General features: G+C 39.3%; 1 protein-coding gene across 2 annotated transcripts in view; it reads left to right on the plus strand.

Moving 5' to 3' along the window:
* Nucleotides 1-12,420: 12,420 nt before the first annotated feature.
* Nucleotides 12,421-23,768, plus strand: part of LOC133072159 (ATP-dependent translocase ABCB1) — a 99,896-nt gene continuing 88,548 nt past the window's right edge. Inside the window, exons 1-3 of one of the 2 annotated variants that reach the window (XM_061165111.1) lie at nucleotides 12,421-12,618; nucleotides 13,185-13,258; nucleotides 17,703-17,763. In XM_061165111.1, coding sequence (XP_061021094.1) covers nucleotides 13,191-13,258; nucleotides 17,703-17,763 — 129 coding nt within the window. In that variant the 5' untranslated portion in view covers nucleotides 12,421-12,618; nucleotides 13,185-13,190. Of the gene's footprint in view, nucleotides 12,619-13,184; nucleotides 13,259-17,700; nucleotides 17,764-23,768 lie in introns of those variants that run through there. The other variant, XM_061165113.1, reaches the window with a different exon arrangement.

A 23,768-nucleotide genomic window follows, 5' to 3' on the forward strand; every position in this document is an offset into this window, starting at 1 on the left:
TAGCAGAAACCATTTTACAGAAATAATTTTAAAAGTTTTTATATTCAGTTTTGAGTAGGATGACCTCATGTGACCGAGACAGGATCTAGAATTCCCAAGATCTTAACTGCATAACTGATAACCTTCCTCAGCTCCATCCTGTCTCGGTCACATGGGGTCATCCTACTTAAAATTGCAATCTTTCCTGACTGGCACAGTCCTCTTCCTCTGCTGTTTTCCCCGGAGCATGTTCCATTTTTTAACATACTAAATCACTGATTTTCTATGCTTTTGTTGATCTGTCTACCCTACCACCAAATGTAGGTTTCACCTGGGTAGAGATATTGTTGTTGTTCATGGACAAATGCCAATGGACATATAATAACACATGACATAGAGAAGGTGCTCAATTAATATTGTTGACTGGATGCATGAATGAATTCCAATATAAATATAAAGTGAAGCATTTCCTAACTTGAGTTATAATCATAAAATCAGATCTAACGACTACGCGTCAGTCTATTAGCACAAAATGTTTCTTCCACATGGAAGTATACTTTAAGTAGATTTGTCTTTTGAAATAATACAAAACCTTTTTGAAAAAATAAGTGAGCAAACGTCAGCTTGGTGAACTGATTTGACCTTGTTCTGAGGAGAGAGTTCATTTAAGATCAGGCAAGTTCAAAGTCAATGAATCATAAAACAATTAAAAACCAAAAAGGAAGTGTTATTTTTTTTTTTATGAACTATGCAAGTTCAAAAACCATTTAAGGGAACACTGTTATTGTGTTAGGAATTCCTCACTGCTGATGTCTGAGGGCAAAAGGTTTGGCTATAAAGTGAAAAAATGATTAAATGGATATATACTAGGAGTGATTCAAGTAAATAAACATTGAATATTGAAGGGATTTCCCTCTAGGAATAATCTTCAGAACAAATTTGCTAAGCCCACAAGAAAATTGGGCTCATTACTTTCTAGCCATATTTCATTTTTAGCTGAAACTTCTCTCAAGGTAGTCAGCCCCTAGCCTACTACTAATAATGAGAAAAGAGATGTAAATGTTCAAAGCTTAGACATCCAGGTACTAAGCTAACTGCTCTACATTCACTAATTTTAAAAATGAGACATTTCTGTTGCAGTAAGAATAAACACATTGTCTAAAATCAAATGACCTGTTTCTAAAACTTGAATTTATCAACATAAGGCAATACTTGCTAACACTGAGGACGTTCAAAACATATGTCAGTAGAATCTGAAGACAAATCCCCGCCAAAGTTCTAACAACCTTATTTCTTGGCACCATTGAAATTGTTTCATAATTTTCTTGGGTATTTACTTTGAAGAGGATAGTGGTCATTTTAGATGTAAAAGTTCAGTTTTGTTTTTAAAAAACACGAACAAAACATCTGTTGTGTATACTAAAGTTATACTAATAATTTTCACCCCTGGAAACACATGCACACAACTTGAGGGACTTCGTGCTCCTTCCTCTTCCCATTGCCAGCATTTAGCAGGTGCCTGGCCACACAGCGCTCGATACAAATTTTAAGAAAAGAAGACTCAAGAAAGACCTAGTTGTTCTGGTAAAAATCCATCTTTATTTGTTTGGATATGCTTTAAAATGGAAAATACGGACTTCCCTGGCAGTTCAGTGGTTATGACTCTGCCCTTCCGCTTCAGGGGACACGAGTTTAATCCCTGGTCAGGAAACTAGGATCCCACAGGCCACGCAGTACAGCCAAAAATTAAAAACAACAAAAAACGAAACCAAAAAGTCAAATCATGCTGTTAATGGGTTTTCTCTAAGTCCGTTCAACAGACAGAAATTGAGTACCTACGATCTACACTGTGCTTTGTACTAGGCCCCAGCGGCACGGCGTAAAACAATATTCAATATCCTTCATAAACCACAATGGAAAAGAATACGTAAAAAGAATGTGTATATGTGTATAACCGAATTACTTTGCTGTACAGTAGACAGGGGCACAACAATGTAAATCAGCTACACTTCAATTAAAAAAAAGACACAAGACTTCCACCATCATGGAGCTCTACTCTTCAGGGGAATGACAATGAAGTCCCTAACTGGTCTTTCCTCCTCCTTATTACTTTCCTCAGGGAGAGGTATGGCATAGTTATTCAGGAAAAGTACCTCTAGTCTTTAATCTATTCCATGACACTTTGGCATTGATAGGGAAGCAGCAATAAGGTAAATGTAGCCATGTCACCCAGACAGTGAATTGGCAAAACTAAAAAATCAGTATTTCAGTCTACCATATGTTTTCTTATCACTTAAAAGAGACATTGCTCTATGTTTACCTCTGTCTTTCTTCCTTGCTCCTTTCTCTCTTCTTTGAAAAACCATGCTAAAGGAATTTTCAGAAATACAAATTTTTGAAGAAATGTAGAATATTGGAAGTTCTCCATGTTACCTGCTTTAGCCAGTTAATTTTGCCCCTCACTAAACATGGCCCTTTGTGCCTTAATAAGCAGCAAACCCCACTGAAACTGAAACGTGGATAACAGTAACTGGGGTCCTGAAACCTTTTCCTTATGGCCATCTCCATGCTCTACACAAAACACCACTTTTTCTATTGTAAAAATAATACACTTTATTTTTGGCTGCACCAAGTGGCTTATGGGATCTTGGTTCTCCTCTGGATCAGAGATTGACCCGAACCCCCATGCAGTGGAAGTACAGAGTCCCAGCTATTGGACAACCAGGGAATTCTCTACACTTTTAATATGGGAAATTTGTAAAATACAGAAATGCTTAAAGAAAAAACTGACATAACTTTCATCACTGAAAAACAACCATTCTTCACCTTTTGATATATTTCTTTCTAATATTACATGAATTCATTTCTTTTACCCTAGTTAAATCATGCTGTCATAATTTTCCCCTGTCCTTTTCCTTGCATATTAGCATAGATATTTTTCAGTATTATTGCAAATTCTTTGAAGGTACATTTTTCCTTTTTAAAAAAATTACTTTTATTGAAGTATAGTTGCTGTACCATATTATAGGTGTACAATATAGTGATTCACAATTTTAAAGGTTATAGTAATTATAAAATATTGTCTATATTCCATGTGTTGTTCAAATATACCCTTGTCGCTTATTCTACACCTAATAGTTTGTTCTTCTTCATCCCATATATACTTATTCTACACCTAATAGTTTGTTTTCTTCATCCCATATATACTCCTCCCCACACTGATAACTCCTCTCCACACTGATAACTGATAACCACTGTTCTCTATATTTGTTAGTTGGCTTCATTTTTGTTATATTCACTGGTTTGTTATACTTTTTAGATTTCACATGTGTTTTTTTTAGAATTACAAGATATATGATTCCATATATCATACAATATTTGTCTTTCTCTGTCTGAGTGGACATCCTTGTCTTGTTCCTGATCTTAGAGGAAATACTTAGAGCTTTTTACTGTTGAATATGAAGTTCACAGTACATTTTATATATTTTCTTTGAATGAATGCATCATAACTTTCTCAGCCATTTATATGTGACTATGTATTTAGGTTACTTCTCATTTTTCACTGTTATCAAATAAGGCAGCAATGAATGTCTTTGTGCCTGACATTTTTCCTGTTCTTTGGATTACATCTTTAGAACAGAATTCCTAATATTGGATTGAGTCCAACATTTAAAGTATATATTGCCAAACATTGTTTCCTTATTCATCTTAATAATTTTCACTTCCCACCTATTTTACTTCACTCTTGTGAACACTTGATAGTCTCATTTTTCAAAATGTCTTTGCTGTTTCAATTTGAATTTCTTTGTACTGTGAGAGTGAACATTTCACTATATCCTACTTTCTTGACCAGAATACTATTGCTTTTTTGTGTGTACTTATCTATTTGTGTACTTTGCCCAGTTCTATTTGGGCTTTTGAATTTTCTTCTACACTCACATGAACCATTTAAATATTAAGAATATTAATCCATCATGATATTTACAATGAAGAACTATTTGATTAGTTGTTGCCTCTAAATCTAAATTTATTCAAGATAAGTTTTGCCTTCTTTTTAGCTTTATTTCAAATAATTATTTATATTTTCCATATGATTATTTACTTTCAATGACCATCACCAGTCCTTTTCAGACACTTTTATTCTTGTATTTAATTTTTATTCCTGACATTCCATTCATCATCTTTACTAGGCTATCTGGGTAATAATACTACTTACTCAACACCAAATACTTTTCAAGTCTTACCCAATCTACTTCTTACAAAAACCTTAGGTGGATTCTACTATTGTCTCAATTTTAACAATGGACAAATCAAGGTTGGAGTAACCTGTCCAAAATGATTCAGTCAATAAATGATGCAATTAAAATTCAAAGCCTCCTAAGCTTCACTTTAGGGCTTCCTTTGTGGTTTAGTGGTAAAGAATCCCCTGGAAAAGGAAATGGCAACTGACTCTAGTATTCTTGACTGGAAAATCCCATGGATGGAGGAGCCTGGTGGGCCACAGTCCATGGGGTCACAAGAGTCAGATACGACTTAGTAACTAGACCACCCACCACCAAGCTTCACTTCATTCTCTTCTTTTCCTTGTTCTTACTGCCTTATTCTCTCTCCTATTAATTCTGTGATTTACTTTAAAAATCTTCTTGTGCTACTATGGTAGATTTATTTTAATAGAAGACAGTGATTTACTCAGAGGGATGATTCGCTATTGGAGTATTCAAGATGCTACGAGAGGTGGATAAAGGTTATAGAACTCTCAAAGCACTGACTTGAGCAATTGGTCTACTGGTCTAATTTCTATAAAGCTGTCTCTGACATCAGACTCAGTGCTTAACAGATTCAACAAGCTTGTGTTGAATCTTTATCTAATGTGCTGTGTTATTAAAATATAAACAGAAGTTTCTGGGACGTCCTTGGTGGTGCAGGGGAAGCCTCTGTGCTTCCACTGCAGGGGGCACTGGTTCTGTCCCTGTTTGGGGAACTAAGATCCTATATGACTTGTAGTGTGGCAAAAAAAAAAAAAAAGATAGAGAAAGAAATTCCTAATCATATAAAAAGTAATAATAAATACCAAATGAGGGACACAGATAATTAGCAGTGGGGGCGGGGGGTTGGGTGGGTAAGAGTCACTCCTGGCTAGTATAGACAGAGAAGGATACACAGAAGAGTAGAATTCAGACTTCTATTTGTCATTGACTTGGATACATGGCTTGGGCTTCCCTGGTGGCTCAGCTGGTAAAGAATCTGCCTGCAATGCGGGAGACCTGGGTTCAACCCCTGGGTTGGGAAGATTCCCTGGAAAGGGCATGGCTACCACTCCAGAATTCTGGCCTGGAGAATTCCAGGGACTGTATAGTCCATGGGGTCACAAGGAGTCAGACATGACTGAGCGACTTTCACTTTGGATACATGGGTTAATCACTTAGTTTTAGAATAAGTCAATTTGTTATCTTCTGATCACCATTTCACCGAAGTCAAGGCTGTTGCATCCACTGGTTAAACAATGTCAAGAGAAATAACCTCTTTGGGGAGCAATGTGCTTACGTGAAGAGTTTTTCTTTTTTAAAGTGCGTGTGTGCATAGAAGCAATCTGATGTAATCCAACATGAATTCAGGTACAGTCATCGAATGTCCCCTGTCATCAAGATAGTCACACATCCTTTGTACATAAAATTAATTACACATAAATGGGTGGAGGGTGTGTGGATCCCTGACTGTTGTTGCCACAGTTGTCATCTGTCTTGCTCTTTGGACTGAAACTTCCGGTGTGTTCTTTCTCTGGCTCAGGTCAGCAGAGTTCATCAGTGTGAATTTGCATTCCTTTTTTTAGAATATTGAATCTTCAATTCACACTCAGATTGGCTAAATAGAAGTAGGAGAAATAAGGAAAATGAATTATTGGAGAGACCAGGGAAAGAAATACACAGGATTTACTACAAAAGAGTCATGGGAAGAAGAACCTCCTGAAGAATAAAAAATTCTCTTCTTAGGAGAAGAAGGAAAGTAGGTGAGAGCATAAAAAACAAATTGTAAGAGTAGCTTGAAAAGGTAATGAAGGGTTGAGGGAGCTAGGATATAAATAGTCATCTAAATATACAACCAGAGAGCCTGTTCATACTTCAGAATCCATTTTTAGTCAGTGCTTGTTAGTTGATAAAAGCACATGTAATGGATTTTCTATTAATGGCAGAATTCAAAACTTCTGAAAATTCTACATTAAAGAAATAAAAACATTTATTAACAACACATTTACAGAAATTAAAATACAAGGAGTTGGAATTAAGATTCATTTGTGAATAGTTTAATAGGCTGTAAGACAAAGCCTACTAAATAAAGGTAGTTAAAGTGCTGGTGGTTCCACATATAATATCTAATTTTTCAATGCGCTGAGTGAAACTCACCACTTATGGGACTTACATGGCAAATACTCCTTACATTTAAGTTTGAGTCATCTGAACATACTGGTGAGGACATGGAGGAAAGGGAATTATTGTGCACTACTTGCTGGAATGTAAATTGGTACTATCATTATGGAAAGCAGTATGGAGGTTTCCTCAAAAAATTAAAAACAGAACCACTGTATGGTCCAGCAACTCCATTTCTGGGTATGCACCTGAAGAAAACAAGAACACCAACACTAAAAGATATATGAGTACTCATGTTCATTGAAACATTATTTACAATAGCAAAGATATGGAAAAACCTAAGTGTCCCCTGACAGATGAATAAAGAAAATGTGGCAGGTATACATAAAATGAATATTGTTTAGCCATAAAAAGAATGAATCTTACTATGTTCAACAACATGGATGGATGTTATGCTAAGGGCATTATTGAGGGCGTTATGCTAAGTGAACTAAGTCAGACAGCGAAAGATAGATACAATCTGATCTCACTAATATGTGGAATCTTAAAAACAAAAACAAAACAAGCACATAGATCCAGAGAATAGACTGGTGGTAGCCAGAGGTGGAAAGTGGGAGTGGGACAAATGGCTGGAGAGAGTCAAAGGTACAACATTTCAGTTATAAAATAAATGTCATGAAGATGTAATGTACAGCATGAAGTTAACAATACTGAATAACATATTTGAAAGTTGCTAAGAGAGTGAAATTTAAAGGTGGTTATTACAAGGAAAATAAACTCCATAACTAGACATAGTGACGGATGTAACTAGACTTATGGTGGTGATTATTTCAGCGTATACACAAATATTGAATCATTATGTTGTACACCTAGAATGAATACTGCTGCTTAGTTGCTCAGTCGTGTCTGACTCTTTGCGACCCCACGGACTGTAGCCCATCAGGCTCCTCTGTCCATGGGATTTTCCAAGCAACAATACTGGAGTGGGTCGCCATTTCTTCCTCCAGGGGATCTTCCCAACCGAGGGATTGAACCCAGGTCTACTACATTGCTGGCAGATTCTTTATCATTTGAGTCACCAGGGAAGCCCAAAACTAATACAATAATGTATTGCCGGAGCCTGCGGGCAAACGAACTGGTCAAGAACGCAATTACCAGAGTACCTTGGAAAATAAGACTCAGAAAGATGGGGTTGAGAGGGGCGGAGTCCGCTTGCGTCTGACTCCGCGGACTTTATTGAAGAATACCACGCCTATATATACGCTAACAGGAGTTACTAAGAATAGATCGAGGGTTTGCATACGTGCAGAGCTACAGATGTTTTAAATTCCCGCACTCAAGATCAGTAAAGCATTAATTACCCTAGCGCCCAACATGATTAAGATCAATAGAACATCAGATAGAAAACAGGCTTCATCAATAGAACATTATCTAGATGGAAAGCAGGTTTCGAGCATGATGAGTTTATCAGCACCAGAAAAACAGGCAAAAGGTCACCGGTGTGTTTTTTCCCTGAAGGAGACAAATGCCAGTCTATACTTTTAACAAGAAGGGGTGGCAGGACAAAGAGAGACCCTTTGTTCTCTCTTAGGGCCGTAAGGGGCCTGTACATTCAGGCCGGCTCCCTGCAATGTATATCAATTATATCTCAATAAAAAGAGTTTTTTGGTAGAGCATCACATACTAGTTTTGCTTGACATTGGGTAGAAAGGTGTGTTTCAGAAGAGGTTAATGTTATTTTGAATGGCAAACAGTTTCAAAGAAAATAGGGAAACTATTCTGACAATGGCATTTATGGTATCTCTACCACAGACAGTACAGTACTATAAGAACTGTATTTTTCAGCACTATATGAACTGCAACACAAACAAATAATAAAACACACAATCCCAGTCTATTTGGGCCAGAAGAACTTCTATGAATAAAACAATCTACAATCTCCCTGAAGGCAGAATTTAATGTTTATACCATCTACCACTATAATTTAGCATCTCTATGACTGTTGAAAGTCTTGTTATTGTTTAGTGGCTCGGTCGTGTCCTACTCTTTTGTGACCCCAGGGAATGTAGCCCACCAGGCTCCTCTGTCCATGGGATTTCCCAGGCAGCAATACTGGAGTGGGTTACCATTTCCTTCTCCAGGGGATCTTCCCAAACCAGGGATCAAACCCGTGTCTCCTGCGTTGGCAGGCAGATTTTTACCACTGAGTCACCTGGAAAGCTTGTTCAAAGTAACAGAGAATACATAAATGTAGCTACATACATGAGTGGTGAAGAATAGCAAGGAAGGGCAAAAATAGACTCAGAAGGGGGTTTTATTACTAATATATAACAATTATTGAGTGCTTAATGTGTTTCAGGCACTGTACAAGCCTTTTCAATACACAAATCACTTAATCTTGCAATAACTCTATAAGGTACCATTATTATCTCCTTTTACCAAAGAGACAACTCAAGGACTGAAAAGTCAAGTAAATTATGAATTGTTCAAACTTACACAGTGAAAGGGCTTCCCAGGAGGTGCTAGTGGTAAAGAACCCACCGGCCAATGTAGGAGACCCAAGATATAGGTTCGCTCTTCAGGTTGTGAAGATCTCCTGGAGGAGGGCATGGCAACTGACTCCAGTGTTTTGCCTGAGAAATCCCATGGACTGAGGAGTCTGGCACGCAACAGTCCATACGGTCGCTTAAGAGTCACGCATGACTGAAGTGACTTAGCATGCATGCAGTAGCTGAATCTAAGTTCGAGTTGTTTGTGGAGTTTGGTACCGAAAAAGAAAATTGCTGTAAATTAAAGATTTACATGTGAAAAGGCACAAAGGAAAAACAACAAATCTACTGAGAGGTGAGTTGGGCCAAAATGGAGTGAACACTCATGTATGTGTTGGGGTTGAGGGAGAGAGTGTAAGGAAGTGAGGTGGATGAAGACGATCAGAGAGACATGGTGTGTTACAGCCCTTAAGAGTCAAGTGGAAACTCTCAGATACGATACAGTTGGTGGGAAGGAGCCGTTGCATGATTTCTAAGATAGAGTCATAAGATGAAAATGTTTCACGGGGCTTGAAAAGGCCGTGTAGGAGAGTGTGCTATAATAGCGCACCACTGCAGGCAAGGGGTTAAAGTGCAGTTATGACGGCTGGGAGCGGGACTGCTCTCAAGTCCTGGGTCAGCTGCTCACCAGTTGTGTGACCTTGGGCACGAAATGTCAAACCTCCGTTTCTGTGACTGTAAAATGGGAGTAACAATAAAATTACACATGTCAGAGGATAATTGTGAGGTTTAAAAGATTTAATCTCTTTCAAATACTTGGGATAGTTCCTGGCACACAGCCAGTGCTTAGTCAATGCTAGTTACTATTATTCCCGTAGGTATGTGTTATTATTCCCGCAGGTATGTAAGAAACTGTGGCAGGAATGCTAATCTTGAATGCTGGGAGAGTACATTAAAGCCTGTGAAAGGACGACAAGCCAGTAGAAGACAGGAAGGTACAGATTATGGGGAAGCACACTTCAAAAGGAAACATAGCTGCTTGAATGAAGGTGAATGAGTCAAGACTTGCAAAGGGGTTGCTCTCCAAAGGGTTTCACCGGAAGTTAATGAGGTTCACAGTGGGCGTGCCCAGTCCGGCTGATCAGTGCTACCAGGAGTGGCTGCAGCAACGTGAGACAGGAGTCAGCCTTGAACATCAACGGTTACGGCTTGGGAGTAGCTAGGACCGTCCATTGTTTAGGTCCATTGTATTCTATATCCATATCTTCATGCCAGTGGAGCAAAACAACTAATATATATACATATATGTAGGTATATATATATATATGTATAAGAGCTTTACTGAAAATTCTGTGAACCATGTACTCCTTGATAGAGGTTATCACTTGAAGTTCAAGCCTGTAGAAATAGTGCAATCAACAAAATATATGTTATACTTTGAAAAATATCCTGTTACTCAGCCATAAAAACGAATGAAATAATGCCATTTGCAGCAACATGGATGGACCTAGACATGATCGTACTAAGTAAGTTAGAGGGAGAAAGACAAATATCACATGACATCAATTTTATGTGGAATCTAAAAAACTGATAAAAGTGAACTTATTTACAAAACAGAAATAGAGTTGCAGACATAGAAAACAAACTTTTAGTTAATAAAGGGAAAAGGGAGCAGGAGATGATTTGGAGTTTGGGAATCGCATATGCACAGTACTATATATAAAATAAATAACGAGGAATTACTGTATAGCACAGGGAACGATATTCTATATCTTATAATAATCCATAATGAAAAGAATCTAAAAAAGAAAAAAAAAAAAAAACCGAATCACTTTGCTGCACACCTGAAACTAACACAACATTGACAATCAACTATACTTGAATTAAAAAAAATCCTGCATTGTTTTAGGGAGCATATAGGGCATTTTTCAAGGATACATAAAATATCGAATATATGACAAGATCACATAAACTAAATGAGGGACAAGGTAAAACAAAAGTGGAAAAAAGAACAGAAGCATGAATCAGATTAAAAACACATGGGAGAAAGGGGAAAGTCTTATACATTTGCCCCAGGTGGAACAAAGGGTTGGTGTTAAGCCTTTAAATGGTTGGGCTGATGCTGTACACACACATTTCCAATTAGAACACAGAGAATATGAATGGTCTGTTAGAAAGGCTAATTAACAGTTTTTAAAGAAAGAAACCTAATTGTATAGCTAAGTAAAAAAAACATCAAGGCAAAGAAAATCTGGAATAAAGGAAGGAAAGAAAATTATGGCTTTGAAATATGAGTTACTTAAAGTAAAGAAAATACACTATGCAGTAAAAACTAAAAAAATTTTTTCTTTTAAACTTTTGCAGTGAGCTGAGAGGTAACTCCTCTAAGTCAGAGAACGCAGACAAAAGGTTACAAAAACATCCATTTCCCCTGGGTTGACAAGTATGAAAAGCTTTGATGTGAGTTAATGCTGCTTTATGAATTCAAATTGTCCTCACAATTGCACTTACTTTTCATCAATTTGAGGAAAAGAGAGGACCAGAAAAACCTGTAAATGGTAACAGTAGATATGGCATTAAATTACAACTCAAGTAACATGTTAAAATACACAATACTTTTAGAATCCAAATAAAAATGTTTTAAAATGCCTTGAGAAAAACAGGGCATTCACCTGATGGCTAAAACACCAAAATATTACACTCTTTTACATACATTTCTACCTTGAAATGTCCATTTCCATTTATATGTTTAAGAAAAAATCTTTCCTATTTATTTCTTGAAGCAGAAAGTGTTAGTCACTCAGTCATGTCTGACTCTGCAACCCATGGGCTGCAGTCAACCAAGCTCCTCTGTCCATGGAATTCTCTAGGCAAGAATACTGGAGTGGGTTGCCATTCTCTTCTCTAGGGGATCTTCCCCACCCAGGGTTCGAACCCCATCTCCTGCATTGCAGGTAGGTTCTTTCCCATCTGAGCCACCAGGGAAGAACATTTATTTGTATGTCTCTTCAAATAAAGGATAAACATACACACCTTAGAAACTGTCAAACATACTGAAAAAAACACTTGCAGAAAAATTTCACCTGGCCTTTTTAAAAATGCTGCTTGGAGGGGAATTTTATTTTTTCACCATATCTTTTATTTGTTGTTATAAAGACAAAAATATATGACTTAAAAAAACAAGTAACAAACGATGTGGAATGAAAAACAAAATATAAGAGAGCGGAAGGGAATTTTAACTACAGAATGGGCAAGGCCGGAGATTGTTTTATTAGAATACATTGGATGCGATATCAAAAATAATTTCCCTTATCTACTCGAGTCACAAGAAGCGAATTGTATAGTGACATTTATATCTCTCTATATATTCATAATTTCGTGGACTTGTACAGACAAGGGCTCTATAAATAAAAGTCCTCGGTGATGCAGCTGATAAGCGTTCCCCTGCTCGCCCTTTTACTGAGGGGCAACAGAAGGGAGGACATTCCTCCCATAATTCCAACCTGTTCGGTAACTTGGCGCAATCAGGATTCACTAGAACCGGCCGGCAGCTGTCCCGAGCCTGCGGCTGATTGGCCGAGCGCAGAGCACGGGCGTGGGCTCTGCGCAAGTTCCCCGCTCCCTGCTCCCAGGGCCACGGGAAGCCCGGGCGCCTTTGAGCAGCGGCTCTTCAAGGCTCAGAAGAGCGGAGATCGCTGTTCGCATCCGGCGCGTCTTTCCGCTGGAGTCTGAATCTCTGCTTCCAAGATTCACACCTTAGTGAACATTCCGAGAGAAAGCCCGAGGTAGGGCGCGGGGAGCTGGGGACCAGACGGAGAAGGTTCGGGGGGAGGATGGGTGGGCTCTCTAATTTCCTGAGCTGGGTCCCCTGGGGCGGAGGGCTTCGGCGGAGAGGGAAGGGGAGACTCCAATTGGCAAGTCCAAGGGGACTAAAAGGGGTGAGACTTATTCTCAGTCGGGGAGCCCTTGAGGCACTCCAGTCTCTAGGGGTTTTTTTTGCGCTAGTTATCCGTCCTGGAGTCTGCTGCCCCGAGCCTGCAGAGCCAGCGCTGCGCGGGCAGCCAGGCGCTGAGCCCGCGGGCAGATGGATGGCGTGGGGAACCGGCAGGCAGAAGCCGCGGTGGAGGCGGGCAAAGTTCGGGCCGGGCCGCCGCCCTGCCCCTCGGCTCGCGTGCGGAGGCTGGATGCCTGGCGCCGAGGCATGCCCCTGCGGCGACCCTCGCGGCCACGAGCCGCTGGCGCATCAGGGCGAGCGCTCCGCCCTTCTGCCCGGAGCGCTGTACTGAAGTTCAGTTTCACGTTAGCTTTCTGGGGATCTTGGTTTGACTGATTGGCTGGGATTGCTCCTCAGGTCGCGATGGATCTTGAAGACGGCCGCAATGGAAGAGCAGGGGGGAAGAACTTCTTGAAAAGGGACAAAAAAAGGTAGTTTGTTCCACCTTCATACTTTACATGACTTGGGAGATTTGTTTCAGGCCTCCAACTCTGAAATAAATGAGCTGATGATGGTGGTGGTGATGGGTTTTTTGTTTTTTTTTAATCTTAAATGCAGGCAGTTGGGGAGGTTCGCCGGCTTGAGTTGAGCCCAGCATTTGCATGGTGAGCTTCTTCCTCAGGTTTCTGGTCCCACACAGACCAAGGCTCACTTCCTTTCGTGTGTTTTATAACCTTCTGCTTCACGTGTGATGTTGATCTTGCATGAGCCTGAACCATGCGCTGCTTCTGTTCTGCCTTGTGGTCCAGTCTGTTCCTTCTGGTAAAACAGTCACACGAACATTGCATGCTTGTGGCACGCAGCAGATGGGACAGAAGGCCACAACTACTTCTAAGTATTCTTTTTTCTTTTCAAGGCAATGAGTGTCTGACTCTGGTAGAAGTAATTGTGAGGCGAGTGTACTACCAAAGAGTTATTAGAATGGTGTAAAATTATCCTGACTGTATATAGAATTGGTTCTGTAATCACATAGGAAAAATAATTATCTTAAGTAAATTTTGATCACAGTGCACTATCTGTACAGGAAATTTTTAATTTCACTCAATAAGCTCTTTGTTAGTAATAAATGGTAAAAGTAGTATAGATATTAATATTATTAGAAACCAAGCTTTTCAGTGTAAGAGAAAAGACATACAAGTGTGGACATTAAGTAGACTTTTAAAAAACAATGTTGAATCTGAATGTGATTTCATGATTTTTTTTAATAGATCAGTTTCTGTCCATTGAAATGGATAGTGAGTGGCAAAGGGCACACTCAATGTCAATCTTGGTTTCTCAGTATCCTTCCTTACAAAAAAGGAATCTGCACCCCATAGAGAAAGGGTTAATGCCAATTGAGCCTGAGCTTGGAGTATCTTGTGGTACCTGAAAACAAGAGGCGGAAGGCGATTATCAAAAAGGACATAGGAACTGGCTTGAAGGGGCTTTCACTGGCCCAAATCTGGAACAATTTGAGCATCAACAAGAATAATGACTATACTTGATTGTGAGATACTGAGTAAATTAATTTTTAATAAAATTCTGAGAGGAGGAGGAAAACGGAGAGAGAAGGAGAGAGAGAGAGAACCTTCACAGAAAAATGTTGAAACCTGCATTATTATAATTGGTTCAGGCAAGGGTTGTTAATGGATCCTAAACCACTCAGAGAAAGGTTGAATCTATGAATTAGCCACAATTCTTTATTGGAAAAAGGAAAATGTGATTTTTCCAGTGGAAAGATACTGCAGTTCGCCACCTTAACCAAGTGATCATACCTGGCCTGGCTCCTGGTGAAATAGACTGCATTAGTGACATGACACCACCTTGAGTATGTTTGCAAAATCATTTAGTGAATCTAACTTATCAAGCTTTCAGACTAATGCTGTCCAATAGAAATATAATGTGAACCACACTTGTAAGTATTAATTTTCTAATAGCAACTTTTAAAAAGTAAAAAGAAACAGGTGTAATTAATGTTGGAAATACATTTTAAGGATCCAAGTATATTCAACCTATTATCCTTTCTACATGTAATAAGGATTATTAATTATATAGTTTGCATTCTCTTTTATCCTGCATCCTCAAATCTGTATTTCACACTTAACTGCACAGTTTGGACAAAGTTTGAAACAGACATATCCAAGATGTGGGACATTCTATAAGACACCTGTTTCTGTTTCTATAAAAAGTCAATGTTTGGCGGGAGGTTGGTGGGGAGAAGAATTTCTAGATTTAAAAGAGACTAAAGAGACAACTGGAGAAGGAAATGGCAGCCCACCCACTCCAGTATTCTTGCTTAGGAAATCCCATGGACCAAGGAACCTGGCGGGCTACGGTCCGTGGGGTGGCGAAAGAGTCAGACAGGAGTTAGTGACTAAACAACAAGAAACAAAACCATCACATGTAATACATGAGCCTTAGTTACATCAGAGTTCTAAAAAGGAAAAACCTGTAGAAAACATTCTTGGAAATTTTGAATGTGGTTTGATATCAAAATTGCTGTTAATTTTATTGTATGTGATAATGGTAGGAAAACATGTGAAGTGCCATGATCTTTGCAGCTTATTTTCAAATAGTTTGGTGATTAACAGTCATAAACTTCCTTATGCATTAAAGAAAATATGGTCAAAATGTTCACAGTTGCTGAATCTAGGTGAATTTTTAATGGGTAGTCATTATTAGTATTCTTTTTGTTTGAAGGTTTTCATAATAAATTCTCATAAAATAGATTATATAGAGTGGAAGGTAGATACATCCCTTTTTGTTTTTACGTTTTTAAACTTGGTACCTTAAACAAATACGTGTTTTTTGACGCAAACACTTAGGGACATTGAAATAAGAAGTATTAAGGCTATGTAGAAGGAAAGAAATTTGATAGATTGGTGGTTTCCAGAGGTGGAGGAAAGGGGACAAAACGAGTGAAGGGAGTCAAAAGGTCCAAAGTGCCAGTTATAGAATAAGTCATGGAGGTGTAATGTACAGCAGTGTGACTCCAATTAATAACACTGTATTGCATATTTGAAAGTTGCTAAGAGTAAATCTTCATCATCATAAAAGTTGTCATCACAAGGAAGAAAATTCTGTGACTTTGTATGATGACAGATGTTAACTAGACTCGTCGTGATGGTTTCCCAATATATACAAATGTCAAATCATTCTCCTGTACACCTGAAACTAATACAGTGTATGTCAGTTACACCTTAGTTTTTAAAAAAATATTTATTTTTAATTGAAGGACAATTGCTTTACAATATTGTGTTGGTCTCTGCCAAACATCAACATGAATTACCCATAGGTATACATATGTCCCCTCCCTTTTGAACCTTTTTGGAAAAGGTGTTCAATAAATATTTGTGGGACATTTACTTATTTATTCTTCTGTAAGAGCCCATATTTTGAAAACAATGTTTCTTTTGAGCTTTAATAAGATTCTTTATTAAAATGCGATTTGATAAGCAACTTCCTATTTGTCAGCACTGTGTTGGAGCGAATGGGGACAGATGAGTCTTCTAAGAGGGGTGACAGTCAGTGTTCCCGCAGGGCAGTATCTCAGAAGTCTGACACTGCACCAGGTAGCCTGGTGTCTGGGAGTTGGACTTCTCCATGGAAAGCTTGGCTTCTTTCTAACTGTGTGACCTTAGACAAGTGAGTTAACTCTTCTCACCTGCAGTTCTCTTGTCTGTAAGGGAAGGATAAACATGTGCCTGCCTCACAGAGATTAAGATGAAATGAAGTCTTGTATGGGAAGTGTTTACTTAGCCAGTGTCTGGAACATTATAAATTCTTCAGAGTAGCCGCAGTTTTGGAGAATGAAAAAATAAATAAAAAGCTTAGAGCTAAAACTCAATTCTGGATGGCTATTTTTCTCCTCTCATCCTGCTTCCAGGGATACTGAAACTATGTCTGGGTGGAACCGAATCTGAAGAGTTATGTTTGTGTATTTTGTCTGTTTTTCAGTCATGGAACGTTGCTCCAAAGCCAAATATGGAGTAGACTCTGGATTTTTTTTCTTTAGAAGTTTCTTCAACTCTTTGACCTTGCTTAGCATAAAGAACAAAGACACGGATGAATTTACTTTTTGAACTTGAAAAGCTGTGTAAAAAGAATGTACTTCTTCCCTCAGATAGTCTCTGTTTTATAAATACGAAAATACAGATGCGGAGGTTGCTCTCGTGGTTAGAGTAGAACACTAGTTAGAGAGTTTTGAATCTACGCTTGAAATAATTGCGCTTTCTCTGCATGAGGACACCTTTTTTTTTTGCAGTTTACAAATCACCTTTTCTGATGGTGCTTTTTGTAGGTTGTGTGTATTGCCACAATGGCCCATTTAGGGCTCCAGACATCTTTTCAGAATTAGATTTGCTCATGGAGAGTGATAAAATTATGTTTCTTTCTTAGGATAATTTATGCCGTGCATGTTTGCCATTACTCTCCCTGAGGTAAAGGAATAATATCTAGGTAGATAGAAGGATAGTCTATCTGTTGCTAAAATCACCGAGATGATAATTAAGGGGATTAACTCTGGGGCCCATGAGTGAGTTCTAAGTACAAGGAAGACAGGAAGCTCTCTTTTTTTTAGTGTTAGTTTTTGTAATTCCAAATTTGTGTGTCCCTGTGTATTCATCATAGAAAATTAAGAAATACCAAAGGCACAAGGAAGAAAATAATTTGAAATCGTGACAGAAATCTCAACACTCAGTGATAACCCCATGCATAGATTTCTAGGTATATGTAAACATACTTAAACTTGGTAAATGGGATCATATTATAACCTGTTTTCTTTTTTACTGACATTGTAGACATGTTTCTTTGTCCTGTTTGTTGCTAAATATAAGCTCTACATTGATTGATATAGATTTACATAGTTTTTAAAGTTTTATGTAATTCTGTTGCTAGGTTTTTCAGTAAAAAAGATGAGAAGAAAGAAAAGAGACCAACTGTCAGCACTTTTGCAATGGTGAGTTTGAATGTATTCACTATGCTATATATATATATATACACACACACACACACACACAGCTGATTCACTTTGTACAGCAGAAACTAACATAAGGTTGTAAACCAATCTTACTCCAATGAAAACAAAGCAAAACAGAAGAAAAAGTGCTGTGACTTCTCTTGATCTAAAAAAGAGGTATTTCATCTGCTATAATATTTTCCTGGAGAGATGTTAATGAAGAGGTGAAATGAACTCACTTAACTTAGCTCGTTTTCAGGGAGTGATGAGCATTGTACACAGACTGTGTGCGGTGAGCCTCCAGAGTCCCCTGTCCTGGCCTGGGTTTCAGTATTCTCCTAACCAGTTACGTCACCAGTGATACGTCAGCTGCACAAGCTCTTCTCCCATTGGTGGTCTCAGTCCTAGACACAGGAAACCAGCCACGTGGAGTGTGGTTCAAACAAAACCTGGGGTAGGCTGTCACCAAGGGCTCTAATCCTGGCAGGTTTGAGGTCAAAGTCCCAGGCACTCAGAAGTTAGCAATGGGTTATTAATTACTATGACTTAGTACCTGTCACTATGCTTCTGTGCTGAATAACTGAAAATCTGGAATTTGAAAACCTTAGTATACTTCTTTGTCTTATTTTCTGGTTTCATGATGGCCACTTAGAAGCTTTTCTTTAATCAGATTTGGAATAAGACAGGCTGCTTGATGAGCCCTCTTTACCTGTATCCGTTTTTGTTTTTTCTCCTGAGAATGCAGTTAGAACCTGGAAGACTTACTGAACCAATTAAGTCTTATAGTATACACTTTGTAATTCAGGCATAACGCCCCAGACACTTATAAAATTTGTGTATGTGTGTAGGGTAGGCTAATTATAAAATGAATGTTAGTAAAATTGAATATTAAGTATGGTTACAAGCATAAAAAAGAGCTGTCTTTTACACTCCAGTGATCTTATATGAACTTCATCTTCTCGCCCTCCACTTGCTCTTGATAAAATTCCACCTTTGAGTCCATCTCTACTCTGTTTGGAATTTTGTGGAAATGAGACTGTTTACTCGGGTTATTCTCAGAAATAACCAAGAGACAGTTTTTGTTTTACATTTCATTTTATATTCTTATCTTAAAAGGAGCTTGGGTGTTAAAATAGGGTTTATTCCCCAGATTTAATTTCCAGTTCTGTCATTTTGAGACTAGAATATTTCTGTCTTTTGTAATTTCATTTTTTGTAAGTAAGTTAAATTTAAAAAATTAGTCTTACGTTTTAGAAAATTTAACAGACCTAATATATAGAGGTAAGACTATTAAACCAATTCAGGCCACCAAAGAATAAAAATCTGAAGTTTGAAGGCCAGGTAGTAATTACAACACAAATATAGCTTTTTATGCCATGGGTTGCAATAAATACTTTCTATGTGAATGCGTTAATCTTTACAACTCTCTTGGAGCTAGATACTATTGTTGTTCTAATTTTGTAGGTGAAGAAAGGGAGGTGAGACTTACTAACTTGCCCAGGAATACTCGTCAGGGCCAAGGTTCAGACCTGAGAAATTCACACTGTAAATCATAATGCTCAGGTTGGCATAGGAAGGAAGGAATATATTCTTAGCTTTTTGATGGAAAGCTATACTAAATGTTTATGTGGAAGATGGCAGAGGAATAGGATGGGGAGACCACTTTCTCCCCTACAAATTCATTGAAGGAACATTTGAACGCTGAGCAAACTGCACAAAACAACTTCTGACCGCTAGCAGAGGACATCAGGCACCCAGAAAAGCAGCCCATCGTCTTCGAAAGGAGCATTTGATATCAATTTTGGACATTTAAGAATCCAATATTCAGTACCAATTTTTACTCAGGAGCGTGATGATCACTCTCTCCCACTTTGACTCGCCTTTTTCTCCCCCAGATCACCTCCATTTCCTCCCTCCCCCTTCTCTTCTCAAAAATCCAATTCTGTGACTCTCTGTGGGTGTTCTGGGCTGTGGAGAACACTTAGGGAACAGAGTACTGCCTAGATCTGTCTCTGTCCTCTTGAGTCCCTTTTTCTTCTGCTCATCTCTATCTCCTTCCTCCCCCTCCTTTTCATGTAACTCTGTGAACCTCTCTGGGTGTCCCTCACTGTGGAGAATCTTTTCACCATTAACCAGAAATTTTATTATCAATGCTGTATAGTTGGAGAAGCCTTGAGGCTCCTGGAAGAATAAGACTGAAATCCAGAGGCAGGAGACTTAAGTCCAAAACCTGAGAACACCAGAGAACTCCTGACTGCAGGGAGCATTAAGTAATAAGAGATCATCCAAAAGCCTCCATACCTACACTGAAACCAACCACCACCCAAGAGCCAATAAGTTCCAGAGCAAGACATACCACGCAAATTCTTCAGCTATGCAGGAACATAGCCCTGAGCGTCAACATACAGGCTGCCCAAAGTCACACCAAACACAAAGACCCATCTCAAAACTCACTACTGGACACTGCATTGCACTCCAGAGAGAAGAAATCCAGTTCCACGAACCAGAACACTGACGCAGGCTTCCCTAACCAAGAAACCTTGACAAGCCAGTCGTCCAACCCCACCCACTGGGAGAAACCTCCACAATAAAAAGGAGCCACAGACCGCCAGAATACAGAAAGGCCACTCCAAACACAGCAACCTAAACAAGATGAAAAGGCAGAGAAATACATGTTTATGTGGCTTTTTCTCATGCCTTTGTCTTAAAGGGGTTGACACAGAAAACTGAACTTATGCGTAAAACCTGTATAGACAGGGACATACTAAGAATGTTTGACAGTAAAATGCTGATGCTGTTAGTGACACAGTCAATTCCTAGGCAGGTTGGTAAGAAATCTGGGGGTCCCCATGAAGAGAGGGGTCTGGAATTCTCAAGGAGGAGGAAAGGACAAACTTTTTTTGTCTACATTCCTTAGTCTTAGTCAGTTACACAATTCAGTTTAAACTCTGTACTAGGGATTATACAACAACAATGTATCCTGCTTGAGGACAGTTTCTCCTTCCTGAAAACCTTCTGGATAATCGTGTTATCTTAAAATGTGAACTATGGGAGTGGGTCCAGTAAGATCTTTACAACCTCCAGACATTTCTTTTGATTCATTGTAATAACTAATTAAAAGGTATATAACTCCATTGCTAACACTAGTGAGGGGGCAGTCTCCATCCCCCTTCTGATGCCTATGTCAGAAACTTTCTCTATCTCTCTTATACTTTAATATAACTCTTATTACACAAAAGCTCTGAGCGATCAAGCCTCGTCTCTGGCCCCAGATTGAATTCTTCTCCTCTGGAGGCCAAGAATCCTGGCGTCTTTTGTGGTTCAGCAACAACCTTTCATTAGCATTGTTGATTAATTAAAAATTTCCAGCTAAGATAAAAACTCAGGTGTGTTGGGAGTTTCCAAGAACCCCGGGTTCGATGATTCACTTGGGGGACTCACAGGACACAGCTTATTGCCATGCTCATGGCTAAGATTTATTACAGCAAGAGAACAGAAAGCGAAATTAACAGTGGGCAAAGGAAGGAGGGAAAAGTCCAAGAGAAGCACCAAATGTCCTGTGTAGTGGGGTCAACTTGATTCCTCCAGCAATGAGTTATGCCGGCTCATTGTGTGAAAGGCTGTCAGGGAAGCTCAGTAGAGACTCAGTGCCCGAGGGTTTCTGACTGGGAGCTGATGATGTAGGCACAGCATGTACCAAAATTCCAGACTCACAGAAGGAAGGCAGACCGTCAGCATAAAGCACGTTGTTTGTACAAATTGTTCGGCCACTGCTATCAGTTAGGGTGATGGTTACTCTTACCAAAATCCAAATTCTAGATGCCAGCCAAGGGCTAACCTTGAATGCAGTCTCAGGCTTGCAGTATTAACTGTTTTCTGTACACCAGCCTTGTTAACTTTTTTCTAGTAGAAGACTTTTTTTTAGCAGTCTTGAGAAAATGATGACAAAGAGGTAAGGAATAGATTCACATTTTTCTGCTGGCCTTTATTTTCTATCAGGCTTTGTTGCAACATTTTGTTATTGTTTAGTCACTCAGTCATGCCCGACTCTTTTGTGATTCCATGGACTGTAGCCCACCAGGTTCCTCTGTCCATGGGATTCTCCAGGCAAGAGTACTGGAGTGGGTTGCCTTGCTTACATTAGAGCCAGAGCCTTTAACAGCTTTAATCATTTATGATAATATGTGATTGGTTAAATTTTTATTTGCTTGGAATTGAAAGGTTCTTTGATGCAGTTACCTTGTGGCCACCTGGTCATTCTTCATTGGAGACTTTACCATCTGGCTCAGTGTCTCCCTCTCTGCCCCTGGTGCTCCTGCTATCTTGGGTGACTTTTATGGTGTTATAAGGATAACCACTCTTTCCCTCTCCTTTATTCCAGCCACCCACGCACACACTTAGATCCTAGATTTTGTTATTTGAAACTGTTCTACATCCAAAGTGCTGTTATGAAGCAGTTAGATAGAACTAGCCAGCTATCTCCTCTGTCTTCTACCTGCTCACTGTTTCCCTTGGATCCTGAGTCCACTGACCTGTCAATTTCCCATCAGTCCCTTCTTGTTTCCCTTCTCTTATCACCTTAGAGCAATGATCATCACTTTGGTTTTGCTCCTGCCTGAGCTGCAGACTTCCTTTCACCTGTCGCTTGTCAAGCCCAGCCCAGGCAGATCGACCATCTGCTTTCTTGGTGCCTTAACCCCTACATCTGATGGGTGCTGGAGAAAAACCTCATGGCAGCATGTATCCCACACAGAAATGCTACTCTTCCTCTTCTCGATGAGTATGTTAAGCCCTTTACAAATTTCGCACATCTCTCCCCACAAGCCCCAGCTCTTGGTGGATGACCCCCCCACCTTTTTTTTTTTTAATTTCACAAACCAAATGGAAGCCACCTGACAGAAGTTCCTCAGCTCTCCCCACCCCCCAGTCTACAAACACACGGGTACCCAGGTCAATTGCTTCCTCCTTCCCTCCTGTTATAACAGAGGAAGCATTTGGTTCTTTAATCACCCTCTTGTACACTGTGCTTTGGCTCCTGTATCCTCTACTTTCTCAAGGACCTTACATTATTATTATCATACTTTCTCTTCTGTATCCTCCATCTCTCCCTCTCAACTGGGTCTTTCTGATTGGTATTTACATGTCACTTATCTTTAATTTTACCAATGCCCTCCTTCATTTCACTAAGCCTCCTCTAGCTTGCTTCACAAATAAGAGATGACTTTGCTTTCTGTCTGTTTCATCTCCAAATCACTTCTTACATTCTAATTTAGCTCTGCCTCCACCACTCACTGAATTCAGTGGACAGTCTCTGCTGACGTTTAAGGAGCACTTGACGCTGTTCACCATATCCATTCCTCCTGTTTGCTTCTGCGATGCCGGAGTCTGCTTGTTTTCCTCCAGGTCTTTGGTTCTTTTCTTGTGTCACCTTTGCCTGTGAACTTAGAGCTCCTCCACCCCAATCCTTGGAGTCAGTGGTGGTGTTGGCATTTCTCTAGTTTCACATGGCCATTTCGAAATCATTTTCATGCAGAGCTTCCTTTCATGTTTGTTTCATTCTGCACAGTTATAATGCCTTCTATCCATTGGCAGCGATAATTCTACTGATAATTCTACTGATTTCTAGTCACTTCTGTTTCTCCATTGAGAACCTTGGCATTTGATTGCTTCTCCTTCCTTCACCTATGCTCTCCTCATTCTTTTATTTTGGTCACCTTATTAACATCTCCTAGGTGCCACATTCTTTACCTCCCTGCCACATCCCTACCTTCCTTTAGTAAATTACACTGTGAACAAAGACCTTTGGTTTATCATCTGGGTGGACTCCCATCTCTGCTGCTGTAAACTCAGATGAACCTCTTCCCCCGCTCCCCCCACTACTTCTGATCCTTCTCACTTGGCCATTCTCCCTTATCATCCTTTTTTTTTTACTTTGAGCATTCATTTTCTATTATTGGAACAAAGTACCACTAGCTTAGTGGCTTAAAACAACACAAATGTATTGT

This window comes from Dama dama, chromosome 18 (assembly GCF_033118175.1).
Source record: "Dama dama isolate Ldn47 chromosome 18, ASM3311817v1, whole genome shotgun sequence".
NCBI classification, from domain to species: domain Eukaryota; kingdom Metazoa; phylum Chordata; class Mammalia; order Artiodactyla; family Cervidae; genus Dama; species Dama dama.